The 20,314-nt window shown below is 40.8% G+C and overlaps 1 protein-coding gene across 12 annotated transcripts in view; it reads right to left on the bottom strand.

The window, feature by feature from the left end:
- Nucleotides 1–20,314, bottom strand: part of cnot4b (CCR4-NOT transcription complex, subunit 4b) — a 176,195-nt gene that overhangs the window by 14,222 nt on the left and 141,659 nt on the right. For 8 of the 12 annotated variants that reach the window (XM_063058285.1, XM_063058287.1, XM_063058290.1 and 5 more), the window contains one exon: nt 3,477–3,683. The exons of the other annotated variants lie outside the window; for them this stretch is intronic. In XM_063058285.1, coding sequence (XP_062914355.1) covers nt 3,477–3,683 — 207 coding nt within the window. The remainder of the gene's footprint in view (nt 1–3,476; nt 3,684–20,314) is intronic. 12 annotated transcript variants of the gene reach the window in all.

Below are 20,314 nucleotides of genomic sequence, written 5' to 3'. Positions count from 1 at the left end.
TATGCACAGGCCACTTGCTGTGCTGGAGAAGCTTTATCTTAGATTTTCAAAAGCACAGCATGGTACAAACAATTTCACGACATGCTGCCAATTGCCACAAAACTATAAATACCCTCCAGGTAACCTCACCTTTCTTTGAGCACAGGAATCAAAGCTAACTAAGTACATGAACATTATCAGTCTTTTCTGAAAAGCTCAGGAGGCATTCACCTTGAAGTTTTGAATATAAAACGGGAAGTCTCTGTGTATTCAAAAATACACAGCAGCCATAAGTATTACACACACACACACACGAGAATAAAGGCCAGCAAGAACAGTTATTTTCCACAAAAATGTTTTCAGTTTACACATTCTACATTTTTCCAAAGCAGTGTTTTAGAAACTTCATGTGGCAAATTTTACTTTCCTAGAAAAAGGCTCCATTCATAACATGGGATTTCTCTGCTCCCATCCAAAGAGATGTGTTTATAGCCCATCCATGGCTTAACCCAAAATAGACATATTGCCCTAAAGTTGTATTTCTTTCTGCTTATTCTCCTCAAACCTTGTATCAATGAGGCAGAGCAGTAAAGCAGTTCAGATATTGTGATCCACTTCACAGAATACCAGTACAGTTCAGTGACTGGATTCATGGGCATGTTCTACAGCCCCAGTTATAATTTGTTCTATTTACCCAAATTCTAACATTACTCTCCACATTCTTAAGAGGTCACAGAGCTTGCCATTTTGTCCATTGATCATGTGCCAAATTTTTGAAAGGCTTTCCAACTGGTCCTACTCAACAAATCTTCTCAGTTCTCTGTTTGCAATACAAATCCAATTCTTCTGGAATTATTTTATATTGAGCAGAATGCAAGAGGACATTTAAGTACAAGAACATCACTACTAAATTTCTGTTGTGCATTGCTCATATCCTTTTTAGTAGAATTAACTGGCATGGCTTGTAAATCACAAATAGGACAATGGGAGGTTTCCCCTCTCCATATTGTACCCGAGGTTCAATGCTAACTGAACACTGGCTGAGAACTGAACTGGTACCAGTCTGGTCAGTGCAACACTGCCATCTACTTTATACTCACTAAAAAAGCAGAACTTCTAAAACAATTGGAATTTGAGTGATGGATTTGAAAGTTCAGTAAGGTGCCTCAACTGGTAGGCATGAACCAAATGTCAGAAGAAGTTGGGTTTTGATTGTTAATAAAGGATGATTTTGACTTAAATTAGTGCAAATGACTAAAACATTGTTAGCTTATCAACAACCTTGCTTAGTCAGCCACTTGAAGTAGAACAACACTGCAATTTAACTTCAATCCAAGATACAGGTATGCGTTGCTTAACGTCCACAATACGTTCTGTGAAATTGGACGTTATGCGATTTGGACGTTGTGCAAACACCATATTATATACTTATTTTAGTGTACCTGTATTGACTAAATCCATGTCATTAGCAATTTCTCCATATCTGATATAGGTCCCTCTCACATTTTCGTGAGCCTTGTAGTTTTCAGTGAAGCTGATCCTTTAACAGCTTTGAGAATTTTTTCTTTGCTTTTCAGGATTGTTGTGATTGTCGAGTGCAACATGCCTAAATCCCGAGCAATAGCATTCACTGGTTTTCTACCTTCATATTGTTTAATAACCTCTTGTCTCACTTCCAATTCAATACTTTTTCTTTGCCTCTTGCAGCTGCTATCACTAGGAGTGGTTTTGCTGCATTTTGAAACCATGATGCACTTTACGGTAATATTTTCAAAAGAAAATTAAACAGAGAGATAACGCTACTACACTCAAGAGATGCGCGAAAAACGAGATTGGTTATGTCTGCTACATCACGTTCTCCAATCCGGACTACAGATGTGTATCCGATCAGATGTTGTCCGAATGGACGTTAAGCGGCGCACACCTGTGTTACAGCAATGACTAAAACAATCCCAGCACTTCAAAGGAAATTTCACACCAACCATGCATTTGGCCAGCATGAGTGGAACAGAACAAACAAGACAGAAACTATACAAAAAGAAGTGGGGGTGAAGCAATGGGGGCACTGAAGAACCCAAAGTTAAAAATAGCACTTCTCATTTCCCCGATACAGTTGCCAGCCATGGAAGTGCTGAAGTACGATCGGCACTGCATTGTGGTAATGCAGCGCTCACCTGCATTTAGCAAGGTCCAACAAACATCAAATAACCAACGGCTTGAAGTCTGAAGGATGAAGCTACAGGAGATTTTACAGACAGGAACAGAATATCTGAAACATGCAGTCTCCTGAAGCACAATTAGCTCAGTAAGGTCAGCCTGGAATGCTATAACCTTTGAATTCATGCTGTCATCCAGTTTCAATGGGCACATTTGTCCTCATTAAGTTGCAATAATGGCCTGTCCTATAACCTTAATCCAGCCCACCAGCCCAAATTCAAATCTGCTAACCTCTGCTAGTTCACAGTATGAATGTATGTTGCCACTAGCTGCCTGCAAGGTGTGACTCTGCAGTGTTATATCTTCAGCTGGAGTACCATTAGTTTTCTAAATATTCAGCTAGCTGGCTGTATCTGAGACAAGTGAAACAAAAGTTCCAGGTTAAAGAGGAACATTTACTGCATCCTCCTCCACAAGCATTGCCCAGCATGCTGAGTGATTCCAGCAGTGTGTTTTTATTTCAGATTCCCGGCACATGACGTTTTAATTTTAACTTTGAGCTTGTTATAGGATTTGCACAGAAAAAGATAAGATCTACTTGAAGGGGTGACTATAGTTCAGGCACCTCCCCTTGCCCTCTCAATCCTGGTGAAGGATCTTGGCCCAAAACGTCAACAGCTTGCTCTTTTCCATAGATGCTGCTTGATCTGCTGAGTTCCTCCAGCATTTTGTGTTGCATCCAGCATTTAATTATAGTTGAGATTTTATTTATTTGCGGATGAACTTCCGCTGATGAGTTGAGGCAATATTGCCAGTGAACGAAAGATACAAATAAAATGCATTTTAAGCGCATCGTTAAAAAAATAAAGAAACTGCACTAACTGAACTTTTCAGTCACCTTACTTGGGAACCAAGCAGATTTGTTACATCAATTCAAAATGCTCTCCATGCAGAGCACAAGATTGGAAAGGTAAAAGCAAGTGTACGTGAAAACAATTATCTTTCCATCACCTGCCACAGTGTGCGGAGCTCTACAAAGGTCAGCTTGAGATTCGGTAAGACCCGTTTTTAATCTGGTTTAACCCGCGCAGAATTACTGTTTAACAATACAAATCAGAAAACATATCAAACAGGGAAAAACAAAACCTGCAACTCCATTTACACCAACAGTCCCTGAAATTAAGGAACAAAAAATCCCTTTGGTTGTTGATTTCAAAATTGAAAAATCAAAATCAATGCTGATTCGACCAATCAATATTGGTTCATAATTTGGATGTAGATCAAGTCTGAACCACTGGATTAAAGGAGTGAGCTGAATGGAGATGATTGGTTGGCCTCACCTGTTATAATTGCTGGGTCCATCCAGCTACTCCCACTCTCCCAGTTCAGGCTGGTGCTGTTGGCTGAGGTTGTTACTGCATGGTTCATTGAAGAGCAGGAAGCAGCATTTGGTAGTCCCCCAAAATTGATGTTAATATTTGGTAACAGTGCCCGTAGACCATCCTGCCACTCTTTCACATTTAAACTTGCCACATTACTGCCGCTGTCTGAAAAAAATAAAATAAAATGAAAGGAAAAACAAAAATTAACTGGGCATTGCCAGGTAAGTTTTGGATTTTATTGGTCTTGAATCCATGCCATTTTCAAGGAGGGGAAAACAACATATTTAACAATTGATTTGCATGCATACAATGACTCTGCTCGGATGAGTTTGCATACACTCAATTCTGGGGACCCTATTTCTTGCTTTTTTCAATAAAGCAGAAGTCCTATTTCTGTACCAATGGTTACTTGCTGGCCTGCACTGCACTTCAGTGGTTTAAAAGCATCCTTTGAATCCCATCAAGTTCAGTCACAAGGCTAATATCTATTCCCTAATCTTCATGCCTCGAGATCACATGTTTATTTGATTCCATGACCCAAAACCACCTGCAATGCCTTGACTGGTGTACATTCTGCCTTTTAAAATTCACACGTGCTCAGCAAATCCTACTTTATCCAGCACATTAAGATTTCAGTTTACTTAACCAATACATCTGCATTGATTCATGTGCCAAAAGCAATCTGAAATCACTGTACTGGAAACACTCAAATTAATTGCGTAAAGTGATTTCTGTGAAATTTTTAACATGTGCTCAACAGATTAGCTCAAATGATCAACACCTAACTTTATTTTCTTTTACAAGCCCAGATAATTTGTCGGAATGCAATCAACCTGAGCTCAAGAGTACAGCTAACTGTATACCACCAAATCCAGAACAAAAATGCTATGCATCTAACCCAAGAACATACAGTTCCAATTTTTGAATCCCAACAATAAACTGGAGATTTTGTCGACTGAATTTTCCACCTCCTTTCTACTCAGAAAGTGAGAGAATAAATGAGTGGAGCTTTGGAAAAAGACCACAAGACATGGGAGCAGAATTAGGCCATTCAACCCATCAAGTCTGCTCCGCTTTTCCATTATGGCCAATTTATTATCCCTCTCAACCCCATTCTTAAATGGGGTTAAATTCTTAATTTTTAAAAATTCTTTAAAGGGAGCTTCAATTTTAACTTCTGACCGTCAATATTTTTATTGTTTCAATCCTAGTTCTGTGGTGCAGTGATCAAGTCACTCGACCAACAGCTGAACTCCTGCACCTCTGACTAAAAGACAATTTGCATCCAACAGCAACCAGCAAAATTCAAATTGTCCCTTTTTTAAAGAAACAATCATCATGTCATTAAATAGGCCATTTGACTACTTCGTTGTCATGGAAAAAAACATCCAGTTCATTAATGTTCTGAGGGAAGAATCTTTCTTTCCTTGCCCAGTTTGGCCCATAATGAACTCCAAATTTGTGATGTGGTTGACTCAGTTCAAGGATAATTAGGGATGGACAATCATCATCAGCTTTGCTAGTAAAATTAAGTAAACATCAAACTTTAAATAATGTTGCTAGCAATGCTGACAGTGAATATCCATCAAATAAACAATATGTTCAGTTGACAATTAAGACTCACTGACTCTGCACATAAACCAGAACTCAAATTGTGATTGGGAGATGAGCAGGTTAGCTTTTTTTTTAACTCTGGCACACTGCTGATTGGATGAAAGTGATCAATATCAAGATAGGTAGCAAATCATTAACACAAGAGATTCTGCAGATGCTGAGAATCTTGAGCAATGCACAAAAACCACTGGAGGAACTTTGCGATCAGGCAACATCTGACTTGCTGAATTCTCCAGCATTTTGCGTGTGCTGCTCAGGATAGGTAGCAGATCCTTCTGGGAAGCTGCAATGACTACAATTCCTACAACAGCAGACATGATGTTGAGGGCACATATCTTTCTTAAATAATCTGATAATTCCCATCGAACATGAACTGCACTGTGTATAGCTTGGTGAAATCTCCATAATTAGCATCCATGAGGATTCTTGCCTTCTGTCACAGAAAAGAAACCAACCGTTGAGAATAAGCAGGAGGTACATCAACTAATTGTAAATGCAAGCTGTTCTAGGACTCAATAAACCACATTTCATGAGGCTGGGGACAAGTGGGGGAAAGTGTTGCTACCTGAAGACCAAGGTCCAAACTAAATATCACCACCTAAGGATCAGACAAAAAGGTGAAAGTGGAGAGATTCATCAACCTGCCAAAACCATGATTTGCATGGATGCTTCAGTGCTGTCAAAAATATCTACAATCTAAACACCCAAGGACCAAGACTGCTGAGGGTCAAGAGAAGGGAAGATCAGCAGGGACTCTGAGGTAGACAATGTTGTCTGGAAAAAACAAAGTCCTGCTGAAGCGTTTTGGACCGAAATGTCGACTGTACTTTTTTTGCATAGATGCTGCCTGGTCTGCTGAGTTCCTCCAGCATCTTGTGTGTGTTGCTTTTTCCTCTTGTTTTTTAAAACGGAAGACTTCCTCAATGGAGGCTGACAAGAGTCCTCAACTCTACAGATAGCTAAAACAAAAACAAGCCTCTGGAGATGACATTTCAAAAGTAATAAAATAGTTGAAGTCACCTAGAAAGAGGAAAATGTGCTGGGGCTTTTGGAGAGTCCACATTCATGGACATTAACAAGAAAGGAGAAAGCATAAACTGATTGAATCACAGATAAGAAAATAAATCACAAAAGACCCTCAACCACATCAGCAGCATGACAGCTCCTCTCAGGGTTGCATGCAGATTCTCTCCAACAAATACAATGGGCATAATCTTCCACAAAACAGGGAAAAGAACAAACTCAGCAAGAAAAAAACCTTTTCACACTGTCAACTGAAATGAGTTATGAAGAAATCTTCTCAAACATCTCCAGAATTTCATTACCATTTTGCTTTTGCAACATGATGAGATTTGTCAAACAACAAATCTATCATGAACTCGATACTGGTATATTAGACAATAGACAATAGGTGCAGGAGTAGGCCATTCAGCCCTTTGAGCCAGCACCACCATTCACTGTGATCATGGCTGATCATCCACAATCAGTACCCTTTTCCTGCCTTCTCCCCGTATCCCTTCACTCCGCTATCTCCTGGGGTCAAAATGGTTATGTCAGGACACCAACTTTCTTCACCACTGTTCCAATATTGGACTTCCCTTCCCACAACCTTCTCTCTGGGGTGGAACTAATTTAAAGCATCAATGGAAAATATTTAACCCTCAGCACCCCTAATAACAGAACCTGGACTACCCTAACCTCACTCAGATTTGCAGTACAGGATGCTTGTGTATATGTTTACATTAAATAACACAACAATGTTGGCTTCTTCACTGATTTTACAAGAAAAGTGGGTTTACACCAAGATAAAAGTCTTCTACCATCCCCTTCCCCATCTTACGACATCAAAACTCACCTCCAACTATCAAAAGGTAATAAGAGCCAGTGAAGGCAGACAAATAACAAATCTCACTTTAGTCAACTGAGCAGTCAGCTTTGAAATGAAGCACTTAAATCTAGCATGAAGTCTACTAAATATGTTCACTGCTATTGCGCACATTTTAAACAATTTGCTCTTGGAACCTCAAGGCAGTGAAATATCACCTTTGCTGTTTTTGCAAAATCCTATAAATTCATTACCAAGAAAGGTAAACATCAACTGCCCCAGTAGAGAGGTCCTGACTGCATTTTGTGGAAAGGCTATGTCACCTAAGGTCCATCACTATAAACAGACACTCTTCTGCAAGGTCCATCAGTATAAAAGGTTTCCACAAGAGCAGAATGCCCTTGGAAAGACTAATGTCCTCATCAACTCATGGCCCGTGTCACTCCAAAGAGGAGCAGCCGTTGGAAAAGCACTGAGCATGCCAGATCTTTGTGACAGGAGTGAGACGGATATGACAGCAATCATCTCAAACAACCCACTTGGTCCAGTCTGTCACTCGTCTCACCTGTAACGGGATACAACACAGAACTCTTCCGTCAACTGAGAATTCACAGACCAGTGTCAAAGGAAACTACACTGGGCTACTACATGCAATATTTTGCCAGAAATAATTTCACTTTATTTTTACTCAAATATGTTTTTAGCCTGTTTTAATTTTTAGAAACTTGATTTTGTTAATGTAGTTACCTCGGTCTGTTTAAGATAAATGGAAAGTGCGTTTCTTCTCCCTGTTCCCTCACCTCCCCTACCCTTTTCAGATAGGATAATTATGAATTCACTACCTTCATTCCCACATCACGGTCTTGTTGATTTGATCAAAAGGAATTTTTTTTTTACGAAAAGTTATTTTAATTTCACTGGTATTAATACTGTTAAACATCCACAAAGGTAAGGAAATAGAAATAATTATTCACATAATTATTCACTAGTTTAATGACTGTGGAATGAGATTGTGTCCTGTTTCATAAGTGATTTTGTTAATGGTCAATTCTGCCTGCGCCGGTCCATTAAGTAGACTGTACACAAAGGAACTGAATTTCAAATGCAATCATTTGGATCGTCAACAAAAAATCATGAAATTGCAACAAGCATAAGAGAGTCTATTATAAATGCCAGTTTCACAGAGGTGAAAGGTCAGGCTGACTGGTTAGTCAAATTAGGGGTTCTGTGCAGAAACAGTAAAACAATGACCTTAAGCACTAGCAGGCAGTGTCAGTGCTCCAGGAGTATAAATGTTCACTGGAGACAAGCAATAAAGGTCAGAGATGTGCAAAAATTCCAGAGAAAGTGGATTGAGGTAAATATTCACTTTCCATTAGTGTAGCTAAGGAAGCATGGGACATTATGTTGCAGGGATAACAGTGAAGCAAAACCACATCCAAGGAGGGTAATGCTGGAATGGTACAAAGCTCTGACTGGGCCACAGCAGGGAGTACTGAATGCAGTTCAGTTTACCACAGTGCAAGGTTATAGCTCCAGTATGGATGTTTACGTGATTTACAGAATTGGGGTCAAGTTATGAGAAACAATTAAGCAGGGGTTGACCCTTTATGAGGCAGCAGGAGGGAAAGTTAAGGGTCGTAGACATAGTGAAAAGGATAATTTCCTTTGTCCGGGCTCAAATGCCTGAACAGCATTGATTTAGGACAAAAAGGATAGAGGGGATCTGTGGGAGAGTTTTAATCAATCGAGCTGGTGGAGGTTTGTAATTTATGGGCCAGAAGGCATGGTAGAGCCAAAATCCTGTTAACATTTTAATTTGGTTGGGCAAATATTTGATGCAACGTGACATACAAGCCAGGTGAAAAGCCTGAACCCATAACAGCTGTTCAGACGAATTTTGAGAGCACCATAAGAGGAAGAATAAAGGCTTTGTGTTTGCTCTGTTACTCAATAAAGCCATGGCTGATGCTGTGCCTTATCCATTTTTCATCTGCATTCTAGATTTGTAAATCTGGTGTCCAAAAGTTAATCTAAACCTTGAAAATATTCAGTGACCAAGAATCCACAGCCCCAAGGAGAGAAAGTTTTCAATATCTGCACGAAGTAAATTCTCACCTCAGCCCCCAGATGGTCAGTCTCTAAGCTAAGACTGTTTTCGATTTCTTATCCCTCCAACCTTTTTCATCTTAAGTCACTCTGTACTCCATACAACTTGCATTCCAATGAAACCACCACTCAAATCCAGCCAGTAGAGGACAATTATACAATTGCTTCTCAAAGGACACTTAATTCAACTCTGGATTAAAAACAGAAAATGGTACAAATACATCAGGCAGCATCTTTAGAAAAGTGATACACCTGAAAAGATAACATATATTCTCTTTCAACAGATGCTGGAAATCTTGAGCAACACACACAAAATGCTGGAGGAACTGATGAAGGGGCTCGGCCTGAAACTATTTGCTGTGTTCCTCCAGAAATTAGTGTGTGGGGTGCACTTTCACAGGTTACGCCTGACCAGTTTGCAACATATTCTGTTTTTATTGCAGGACTTTCAACATCAGTAATTTCTGTCCATGTCATCCAACAGAACCTACCTGGGACAACAATTCCAGTAAATTCACTCTATATGCATCCTACTTTGTACAAGGAGACTAAAACTGCACAGTTTGAAAGAAACCCAATCAAAGCTCTGTATAATCACAAACCTTACTTTTGCCCTAAAGCCTTTATTATAATAAGTGTATTTCATTTTCTAACTGCTTCCAACACCTGGATATTTTCTAAATCTTGTGAACTAACTCATCAACATTACCAACCTTTCTGTTAAAATTGTTTCTAAACATTCTTCTGCAATGCATATTCTCACATTTTCCTAGTTATACTTCATTTGCCACCATCTCCCCAATTAGCATATCTTCAGTTCCTTCGCACCATTCTTACAGCTCGTATGGTCATTCATCTTGATCTTCCAGCAAACTTTGATACAGTCTATCATTCTAAAATAACCATTTAATCCTCCTCTTTTGTTCTTCATCCCTGCATATATTTATAACTCAACTACCAAAGCCCTTGATTTCATGTAACTTTGCATGTAGTACTTGACAAACTTCTGTAAAATCAAAATGTACTAAATTCACTGATACACATTTTTCACAAGTTACGTTCTCAATAAACCATGCTGATTTTGCCTAATGAGACAAATGTGCTTTTACACAGAAAAATCAATGTGATTAGGCAGTTTAATAATGAACTATTTTGCTGACAACATCTTGTTGGACTGCAGTTCTTTGCTCCCCCTGACTTTTTGAAATTTAATAGAATTTCCTTTCTCTTAAAATGCTGGACTGCAAGAGAAACTGGAATTTTTGAATATCACCATAAATGCATCAATCCTCATTGCAGTCACTACTTTGAGCACAATTCCAGAGTCCACGATATTTGTCTGGTTTTAGATCTCTATAAATTCAAATGCCTTGTCATTAATACCATCAATGAGAGGAAGATCTTAATGTTATCAGAAAGTGCCTTTTCCTCTGAACCTGCAGCTTTGTCTAATGTAATGAAGACAGCTATGCATTCTTATGATTTCTACTGTTTACCCACGTCAGTATTTGCACCACATTTTTGCTATGTCTTCTTTGAAAAAGTTTTATAAGTGTCTACAATCTATTTTTATATTCTTTGATTATTTTCTCTCAATCTTCACTGTCAAATATTTGCCATTCCTCTGCTGTTCTGAAACTCAATCCATTGGTGTCCTACTCATTTGGTATGGAAACTGCTCTGCCCAAGACCTCAGGAACTTCAGAGTTGTGGACACAACATAGCACATCACAAAAGTCACCCTCTCCCCCATGGACTCTGTTTACACTTCTCACTGCGTCAGGAAAGAAGTCAATGTAATTGAAGCTACCATCCATCCCAGTCATTCTCTTCTCCCTCCTCTGATTGGGCAGAAGATATAAAAGCCTGAAATCACAAACCACCAAGCGCAAGGAATGACTTCTATCTGACTTTAATTCTACTGAATGGTCCTCTTATATAAAATGGATTTTTATAATCCTACCTTGTTATGGTCTTGCACCTTGTCTGCCTGCACTTTATTTGCAACTGTAAACACTTCATTTTGCACTGTTATTGCTTTCTCTTGTACTACCTCAATGCACTGATGTGATGAATGGATCTGCATGGACAATATACAAGAGCTTTTCACTGTACCTCAGTACAGGTTAAAATAACACTTAAACTTGCATGGGCAAAATAATCAAACCATTATCTATCCATGAGGGATAGACATGAAGGAAGGGGAGGTGGGGTGGCGTTGCTGGTTAAAAAAGAGATTAACGCAATAGAAAGGAAGGACATAAGCCGGGAAGATGTGGAATCGATATGGGTAGAGCTGCGTAACACTAAGGGGCAGAAGACGCTGGTGGGAGTTGTGTACAGGCCACCTAACAGTAGTAGTGAGGTCGGAGATGGTATTAAACAGGAAATTAGAAATGTGTGCAATAAAGGAACAGCAGTTATAATGGGTGACTTCAATCTACATGTAGACTGGGTGAACCAAATTGGTAAAGGTGCTGAGGAAGAGGATTTCTTGGAATTTATGCGGGATGGTTTTTTGAACCAACATGTCGAGGAACCGACTAGAGAGCAGGCTATTCTGGACTGGGTTTTGAGCAATGAGGAAGGGTTAATTAGCGATCTTGTCGTGAGAGGCCCCTTGGGTAAGAGTGACCATAATATGGTGGAATTCTTCATTAACATGGAGAGTGACGTAGTTAATTCAGAAACAAAGGTTCTGAACTTAAAGAGGGGTAACTTTGAAGGTATGAGACGTGAATTAGCTAAGATAGACTGGCAAATGACACTTCAAGGATTGACAGTGGATATGCAATGGCAGGCATTTAAAGGTTGCATGGATGAACTACAACAATTGTTCATCCCAGTTTGGCAAAAGAATAAATCAAGGAAGGTAGTGCACCCGTGGCTGACAAGAGAAATTAGGGATAGTATCAATTCCAAAGAAGTAGCATACAAATTAGCCAGAGAAAGTGGCTCACCTGAGGACTGGGAGAAATTCAGAGTTCAGCAGAGGAGGACAAAGGGCTTAATTAGGAAGGGGAAAAAAGATTATGAGAGAAAACTGGCAGAGAACATAAAAACGGACTGTAAAAGCTTTTATAGATATGTAAAAAGGAAAAGACTGATAAAGACAAATGTAGGTCCCCTGCAAACAGAAACAGGTGAATTGATTATGGGGAGCAAGGACATGGCAGACCAATTGAATAATTACTTTGGTTCTGTCTTCACTAAGGAGGACATAAAAGGAGGGAGAGAGAAACCGGGGAATTATAGGCCGGTTAGCCTAACGTCGGTGGTGGGGAAACTGCTGGAGTCAGTTATCAAGGATGTGATAACAGCACATTTGGAAAGCGGTGAAATGATCGGACAAAGTCAGCATGGATTTGTGAAAGGAAAATCATGTCTGACGAATCTCATAGAATTTTTTGAGGATGTAACTAGTAGAGTGGATAGGGGAGAACCAGTGGATGTGGTATATTTGGATTTTCAAAAGGCTTTTGACAAGGTCCCACATAGGAGATTAGTGTGCAAACTTAAAGCACACGGTATTGGGGGTAAGGTATTGGTGTGGGTGGAGAATTGGTTAGCAGACAGGAAGCAAAGAGTGGGAATAAACGGGACCTTTTCAGAATGGCAGGCGGTGACTAGTGGGGTACCGCAAGGCTCAGTGCTGGGACCCCAGTTGTTTACAATATATATTAATGACTTGGATGAGGGAATTAAATGCAGCATCTCCAAGTTTGCGGATGACACGAAGCTGGGTGGCAGTGTTAGCAGTGAGGAGGATGCTAAGAGGATGCAGGGTGACTTGGATAGGTTGGGTGAGTGGGCAAACTCATGGCAGATGCAATTTAATGTGGATAAATGTGAAGTTATCCACTTTGGTGGCAAAAATAGGAAAACAGATTATTATCTGAATGGTGGCCGATTAGGAAAAGGGGAGGTGCAACGAGACCTGGGTGTCATTATACACCAGTCATTGAAAGTGGGCATGCAGGTACAGCAGGCGGTGAAAAAGGCGAACGGTATGCTGGCATTTATAGCAAGAGGATTCGAGTACAGGAGCAGGGAGGTACTACTGCAGTTGTACAAGGCCTTGGTGAGACCACACCTGGAGTATTGTGTGCAGTTTTGGTCCCCTAATCTGAGGAAAGACATCTTTGCCATAGAGGGAGTACAAAGAAGGTTCACCAGATTGATTCCTGGGATGGCAGGTCTTTCATATGAAGAAAGACTGGATGAACTGGGCTTGTACTCGTTGGAATTTAGAAGATTGAGGGGGGATCTGATTGAAACGTATAAGATCCTAAAGGGATTGGACAGGCTAGATGCAGGAAGATTGTTCCCGATGTTGGGGAGGTCTAGAACGAGGGGTCACAGTTTGAGGATAGAGGGGAAGCCTTTTAGGACCGAGGTTAGGAAAAACTTCTTCACACAGAGAGTGGTGAATCTGTGGAATTCTCTGCCACAGCAAACTGTTGAGGCCAGTTCATTAGCTATGTTTAAAAGGAAGTTAGATATGGCCCTTGTGGCTACAGGGGTCAGGGGGTATGGAGGGAAGGCTGGGTTCTGAGTTGGATGATCAGCCATGATCATAATAAATGGCGGTGCAGGCTCGAAGGGCCGAATGGCCTACTCCTGCACCTATTTTCTATGTTTCTATGTTTCTATGTTTCTATAAATAATCTTCCAGAAATAGTAAGGGACAGAGGGTCCAGTGAGATGGAGGAACTGAGCGAAATACATGTTAGTAGGGAAGTGGTGTTAGGTAAATTGAAGGGATTGAAGGCAGATAAATCCCCAGGGCCAGATGGTCTGCATCCCAGAGTGCTTAAGGAAGTGGCCCAAGAAATAGTGGACGCATTAGTGATAATTTTTCAAAACTCGTTAGATTCTGGACTAGTTCCTGAGGATTGGAGGGTGGCTAATGTAACCCCACTTTTTAAAAAAGGAGGGAGAGAGAAACCGGGGAATTATAGGCCGGTTAGCCTAACGTCGGTGGTGGGGAAACTGCTGGAGTCAGTTATCAAAGATGTGATAACAGCACATTTGGAAAGCGGTGAAATGATCGGACAAAGTCAGCATGGATTTGTGAAAGGAAAATCATGTCTGACGAATCTCATCGAATTTTTTGAGGATGTAACTAGTAGAGTGGATAGGGGAGAACCAGTGGATATGGTATATTTGGATTTTCAAAAGGCTTTTGACAAGGTCCCACACAGGAGATTAGTGTGCAAACTTAAAGCACACGGTATTGGGGGTAAGGTATTGGTGTGGGTGGAGAATTGGTTAGCAGACAGGAAGCAAAGAGTGGGAATAAACGGGACCTTTTCAGAATGGCAGGCGGTGACTAGTGGGGTACCGCAAGGCTCAGTGCTGGGACCCCAGTTGTTTACAATATATATTAATGACTTGGATGAGGGAATTAAATGCAGCATCTCCAAGTTTGCGGATGACACCAAGCTGGGTGGCAGTGTTAGCAGTGAGGAGGATGCTAAGAGGATGCAGGGTGACTTGGATAGGTTGGGTGAGTGGGCAAACTCATGGCAGATGCAATTTAATGTGGATAAATGTGAAGTTATCCACTTTGGTGGCAAAAATAGGAAAACAGATTATTATCTGAATGGTGGCCGATTAGGAAAAGGGGAGGTGCAACGAGACCTGGGTGTCATTATACACCAGTCATTGAAAGTGGGCATGCAGGTACAGCAGGCGGTGAAAAAGGCGAACGGTATGCTGGCATTTATAGCGAGAGGATTCGAGTACAGGAGCAGGGAGGTACTACTGCAGTTGTACAAGGCCTTGGTGAGACCACACCTGGAGTATTGTGTGCAGTTTTGGTCCCCTAATCTGAGGAAAGACATCTTTGCCATAGAGGGAGTACAAAGAAGGTTCACCAGATTGATTCCTGGGATGGCAGGTCTTTCATATGAAGAAAGACTGGATGAACTGGGCTTGTACTCGTTGGAATTTAGAAGATTGAGGGGGGATCTGATTGAAACGTATAAGATCCTAAAGGGATTGGACAGGCTAGATGCGGGAAGATTGTTCCCGATGTTGGGGAGGTCTAGAACGAGGGGTCACAGTTTGAGGATAGAGGGGAAGCCTTTTAGGACCGAGGTTAGGAAAAACTTCTTCACACAGAGAGTGGTGAATCTGTGGAATTCTCTGCCACAGCAAACTGTTGAGGCCAGTTCATTAGCTATGTTTAAAAGGAAGTTAGATATGGCCCTTGTGGCTACAGGGGTCAGGGGGTATGGAGGGAAGGCTGGGTTCTGAGTTGGATGATCAGCCATGATCATGATAAATGGCGGTGCAGGCTCAAAGGGCCGAATGGCCTACTCCTGCACCTATTTTCTATGTTTCTATGTTTCTATTACTGAAACATTATACTGTTCATAACTTCCTTGGTTAGGCACCAATGAATCATTATCTTTTAGTTTTATTATTTCACAATGAAAAGCATTATTTGTTAAGTATCAATTATTTAAATATTTACCATTGTGCTTCCAGGCAAAGCTTGCTATTTAATTTCTCCAACTGCCTACACCAACACACCCCTCATGACTTACAGAATTCAAGTATCACTAATTATATGAGTTTCCAATTCATTTGCTAGAATGTTGCATGAATTTGTCATCAAACTGTGGCCACTCTTCCCCAGACAAATCCTTGTGACCAACTAATCCTGTCTCAGCTTGCTAACTACTGCAGGAAACTGTCTCGAAATAATTCAATTAACTTTTCCACCATACTTTTGCAAGTTTTGTCTCAGCCACAAGATCAAAAATCGTTATTACTGAATTTACATGCCTTCCTTAGATAATTATCCAATATCATTTGTGATTTTAAGGGACCTACAAACTATTTCAGGGTGCTTTTTGAACCTTGTTGTACGTTATATTGACCCAGGATGTTACTCAGACACAAGAAGGATTGCAGATGCTGGAGGAACTCAATGGATCAGGCAGCATCAATGGAGGGGCGGGGGAATAGACTCGGCATCTCAGGCCAAGATCTTTCCTGATTGTCAAAACATTGAGGATACAGAGCAGTTGGAAAGGAAGACAAAAAGGACTATTCTGAATAAATGTGAGGTTCTGCAGTTTGGTAGGTGAAAGGGGAAGGAAACAATACAGTAAATGGCAAGACCCCAAGGATCACAGAGGTAGAGGGGGGATGAAGTGCAAGTCCATAGCGCTCTAAAAATAGCAACTAACGCAGATAAGATGTAAAGACAGTATGGCATGCTTGCTTTCATCAGTATAAAAGTTGGAACTCGTATAACAGCAATATATTTTGATAGGCTACATTGAGCAGTTCTGCAGATGCATTACAGGAAGGATGTAGAAGCTTTGGAGAGGGTGCAGAAGAGGTTCAGGGGATGCTGGCTATATTAAGAGATTATTGGCCATAAGAAGAGATTTGACAATCTTGGAATATTGCTTTGAACCACTGGAGGCCAAGGCTGACGGAAGTATATAAAGTGATGAAAGGCACAGACAGGGCAAGTAGATTCTTTTTTCCCCAGGGTGGAAATATCAAATACAATAGACTTAAATTGAAGGTGAAGGTGGGGGGGGGGGGTGTATAAACAAACTAAAATAATAATCAACAGAATGAGGAGAGTAGAAAAGACCATTTAATGGATGTTGTTCAAGGACAGTTCAGATACTACACCTAAGTGAGTTTTGTCTAGCAGCTGAGTAACTACAGGAAAGAACCAGAGATGAAGTGTAGTCCTGGTGGTGATGGACTTGTACCGTCTCCCTGATGGCAATTTGGTGAATAGGTGACTGCTAGGCAGGTTGAGGTCAGCAGCAAGTTTTCCAGCTCCTTTCTTCGCTCTGGTAATGGAATAATGTCAGTAACTGACAGCAAATGATCTTCTCTACTGAGTGGACCACTTGTTGCATCCTGTATTTGGAGAGGGAGGAAGTGACAGGAAACTGTTTGTCAACCACTATGCTTTACAGTACCAGTGACCCAGGTTCAATTCCTGCTGCTGCCTGTAAGGAGTTTGTACGTTCTTCCCGAGATTGCGTGGGTTTCCTCCCACAGTTTAAAGACATTTAATTGGTCATTGTAAATTGTCCCATGATTAGGCTAGGATTAAATTAGGGGATTGCTGAGCGGTGTGGCTCAAAGGGTCAGAAAAGCCTATTCTGTGCTGTATCTCAATCAATTAGTAACTAACCAAATGGTGACAGAGGTGGTCACTGCACTCTCAATGATAGCCGAGTAAAAATTCATCAGGATATGCCCTCAGATAAAGCTGGTGTAGGAAGAACAATCTCTACTGGGCTTTCCTAGTGATGTGTAATCTGCTTGTCCCACTTCAATCTATCGGTAATAGTAGTCCTCAGGAATTTGAATGACTTGACCACAGACACAAACTAACTATTAATTCCAAGGCGTGGGTAGGGAAGTCAATCCTCATTTTCACCTGTCTTGATAGCATTAAGCTCCAAGTTGTTATGAGCACAGCATATTGCCTCTTTTTTGATAATTGTGTCATCCACCAATTCCAGTTCTACCCAGCTTCGTGACACCACACTTAAATATTGCCTTAATGTCAAGGGCAATAATTTATACCTCAACTCCAGATTCAGCTCTTTGATCCACAAGTGTACAATAGCTGAGTAATTTCCAAGATGAGTGGCCTCAGCAAAATTGAAATGAGCACCTACAGCTCTTAACTGTGTTATCCAGGAAACTAATCCCAATCAAGATGAAGTCAATTTCTTGCAATGCAAGTGCTCTCTTCCCTCAGTATTACTGCCAATGGCCAATATAAGGAAAACTCTTCCTTTGTGAGATTATCATTTAGCACATCCAATCTATTAAAACCTACAAACATCCCACAAGATTAAAGTATCACATTTCTTCATTTAAAATTTGGTACTGAGTACCAGTGCCTCAGCAAATTTCAGTTCCTTGCTTTGCCACTACATTTGGTTCCATCTTGATCCATAATCTTCCCCCAGCCAAAGATGTCCTTAACCCTGCACTGGGAAAGCAACCTGGATTCCCAGCATGATTGTAGAGAACAGCAAACCAGTCTTTTCTAAACTACCACTTTCAATGATTCTGTGATGTTTGTTAGGATTAAAAATAAATTCTGTATGCTGTGAAAGGAGAGAACCATGAATAAAAACAAAGTACTTGAAACACACAGCAGGTATTAGAAGAAAGTTATGGTAAACACGTCTTGACCACCTCCTCTCAGTGTAATCACCTGATTTCCACTGTCACAAACACCTGTTATTTGTTCTGTGCCTCCTCTTCTATGGAACCAGTTTTTTTTTTCTTTTCTTAGATTTTAAGTCATTGACCTGAAAGAGTAATTTTTTTTCCTCTCTATGGACAGTGACTGACCTGTTGTGTACTTCCAGTGACTTGGTTTTATTTTAGATGCCATCATCTGCAGTGCTTTGCATTTAGATTGAAATAAGAGCCATGCTTGTCAACAAAGATAAGGATGTTTGATGAATGGGATCTAGACAAGATAGGGAGTGAAGTCTGGAGGTCACACAAAGAGAGTGGAGGACATTGCCTGAAAAGCCATTGGGAAGCAAAAATCCTAGGTGTTAGTGTGGCTGAGGTAAAGAGGCAGATATGATGAGGGAAGACTGCATTGCTTTTTAGTGCAGTTGTTACAATACTTACTTTTCTGGCAGCTTTAAAGACCTTGCAGCAAGATGCTTGTCTGGTGTCCTCTCTTCCTTCACTTGCGACATTCCGAAACATTCCTGTTTTTGCGAGGAAATGCTGACTTGCACACTCGCACAGACATTATTTATAGACTGCCTTTAGGGCAAGGAGACATTGGCAGGTTCTTTGCTCATGTTTCAAAGCTAAAATGATCCTTTCTTGCTGACCTCCAGACAAACACTGATGCCACTCAATGGTAGAAATCCATTTCTTTCTTTCACTTATGAAAGGCATCCAAGCTACTTCAATATTTAAGCAACACACACAAAATGCTGGAGGAACTCAGCAGGCCAGGCAGCATCTATGGAAGAGTACAGTTGATGTTTCGAGCCAAAACTCTCTGTGATTCAAACATTTAACCTAGCTTGCTATCAATGCAATTCAGACTTGTCCCTGAACCCCTTTCTGAAAAATAGGGATATAGCAGGGCCACAAATTCCAACTTTACCATCAAACCCATAGACAAAGGGAGTTGCACTCTGATGAACTGACCTCAACCTTGCTCATGCCAGGCAGCAACTCTGATACACTTCCTCTTCCTTACACCTTGAAAAAGATCTCACTCAGGACTATCAGGACCTTGTCTCCATCACCAACCTCATTCACTCTGGAGGTCTCCTATCCACTGCCACCAACCTCATACTGTGCAAAAGTCTTAGGCATGTAAGTAAAGCTAGAGCAGTTAAGACTTTTGTACAGTGTTGTATTTGTCAACATGGAGCAGAGAGTGAGTTTGTAAATCTGGCTGGAGAAATGGATGCTGAGAATGGCGAGGGTGGAGTGTCACGGGAGGCATGTGAGACAGGTGGTAGAGAAGGAGTGCCAGGCTGGGGGGCAGCTCAGGTAGAGACACACTCAGCCCTGATACACCAGGCAAGGTCATTTGATTCAAAACAATTGGTTTATTGATCATTAAGGAATGTCTTTCTGGTGCTTTCTGCTCCCTCCACTCACCCTTCCCCTTTTCCCAACCATGATTCCTCTCTCCTTGACCCTTTCCCACTCTCAGACCACAAGAGATCCATATCAGAATTAGATTCATCATCACTCACATATATCATGAAATTTGTTTTTTCTTGTAGCAGCAGTGCAATACATAAAATTACTATAGTACTGTACAAAAGTCTTATGCACCCTAGCTACAGTTGTGATCTCTCCGCCATTATCTGGTTTTCTGCTTCAATTACTTAAAATGTGGTCTGATCTTCATCTAATCTATAATAATAGACAAACACAATCTGGCTAAACTAGTAACACAAACAACTGCACTACTTCTAACCACTACTGAGTTCACCATTTAAAACAATCACAGTCTAGGTTTAAAAAAAAGTATGTGAACCTCTGGGGTAATGTCTTCTACAAAAGCCATTTGGAGGTAGGTGTTCCGATTACTGAGATGCATGAAACTGGTAAAAGGCTATTAAAGCATTTCTAAAGTCCTGAGTGTTCATCAGTCCACAATAAGAGAAATTGTCTACAAATGGAGTTAAGAGAAGAGGAGAAGATGGCGACGCGATGCAACTCGCAGCAGCCACTTCTGTGGTGATGTCTG

Source organism: Mobula hypostoma, chromosome 9 (assembly GCF_963921235.1).
Source record: "Mobula hypostoma chromosome 9, sMobHyp1.1, whole genome shotgun sequence".
NCBI classification, from domain to species: domain Eukaryota; kingdom Metazoa; phylum Chordata; class Chondrichthyes; order Myliobatiformes; family Myliobatidae; genus Mobula; species Mobula hypostoma.
The sequence above is the reverse complement of the archived record's forward strand: the minus strand, read 5'-3'. Positions and strand labels throughout refer to the sequence as shown.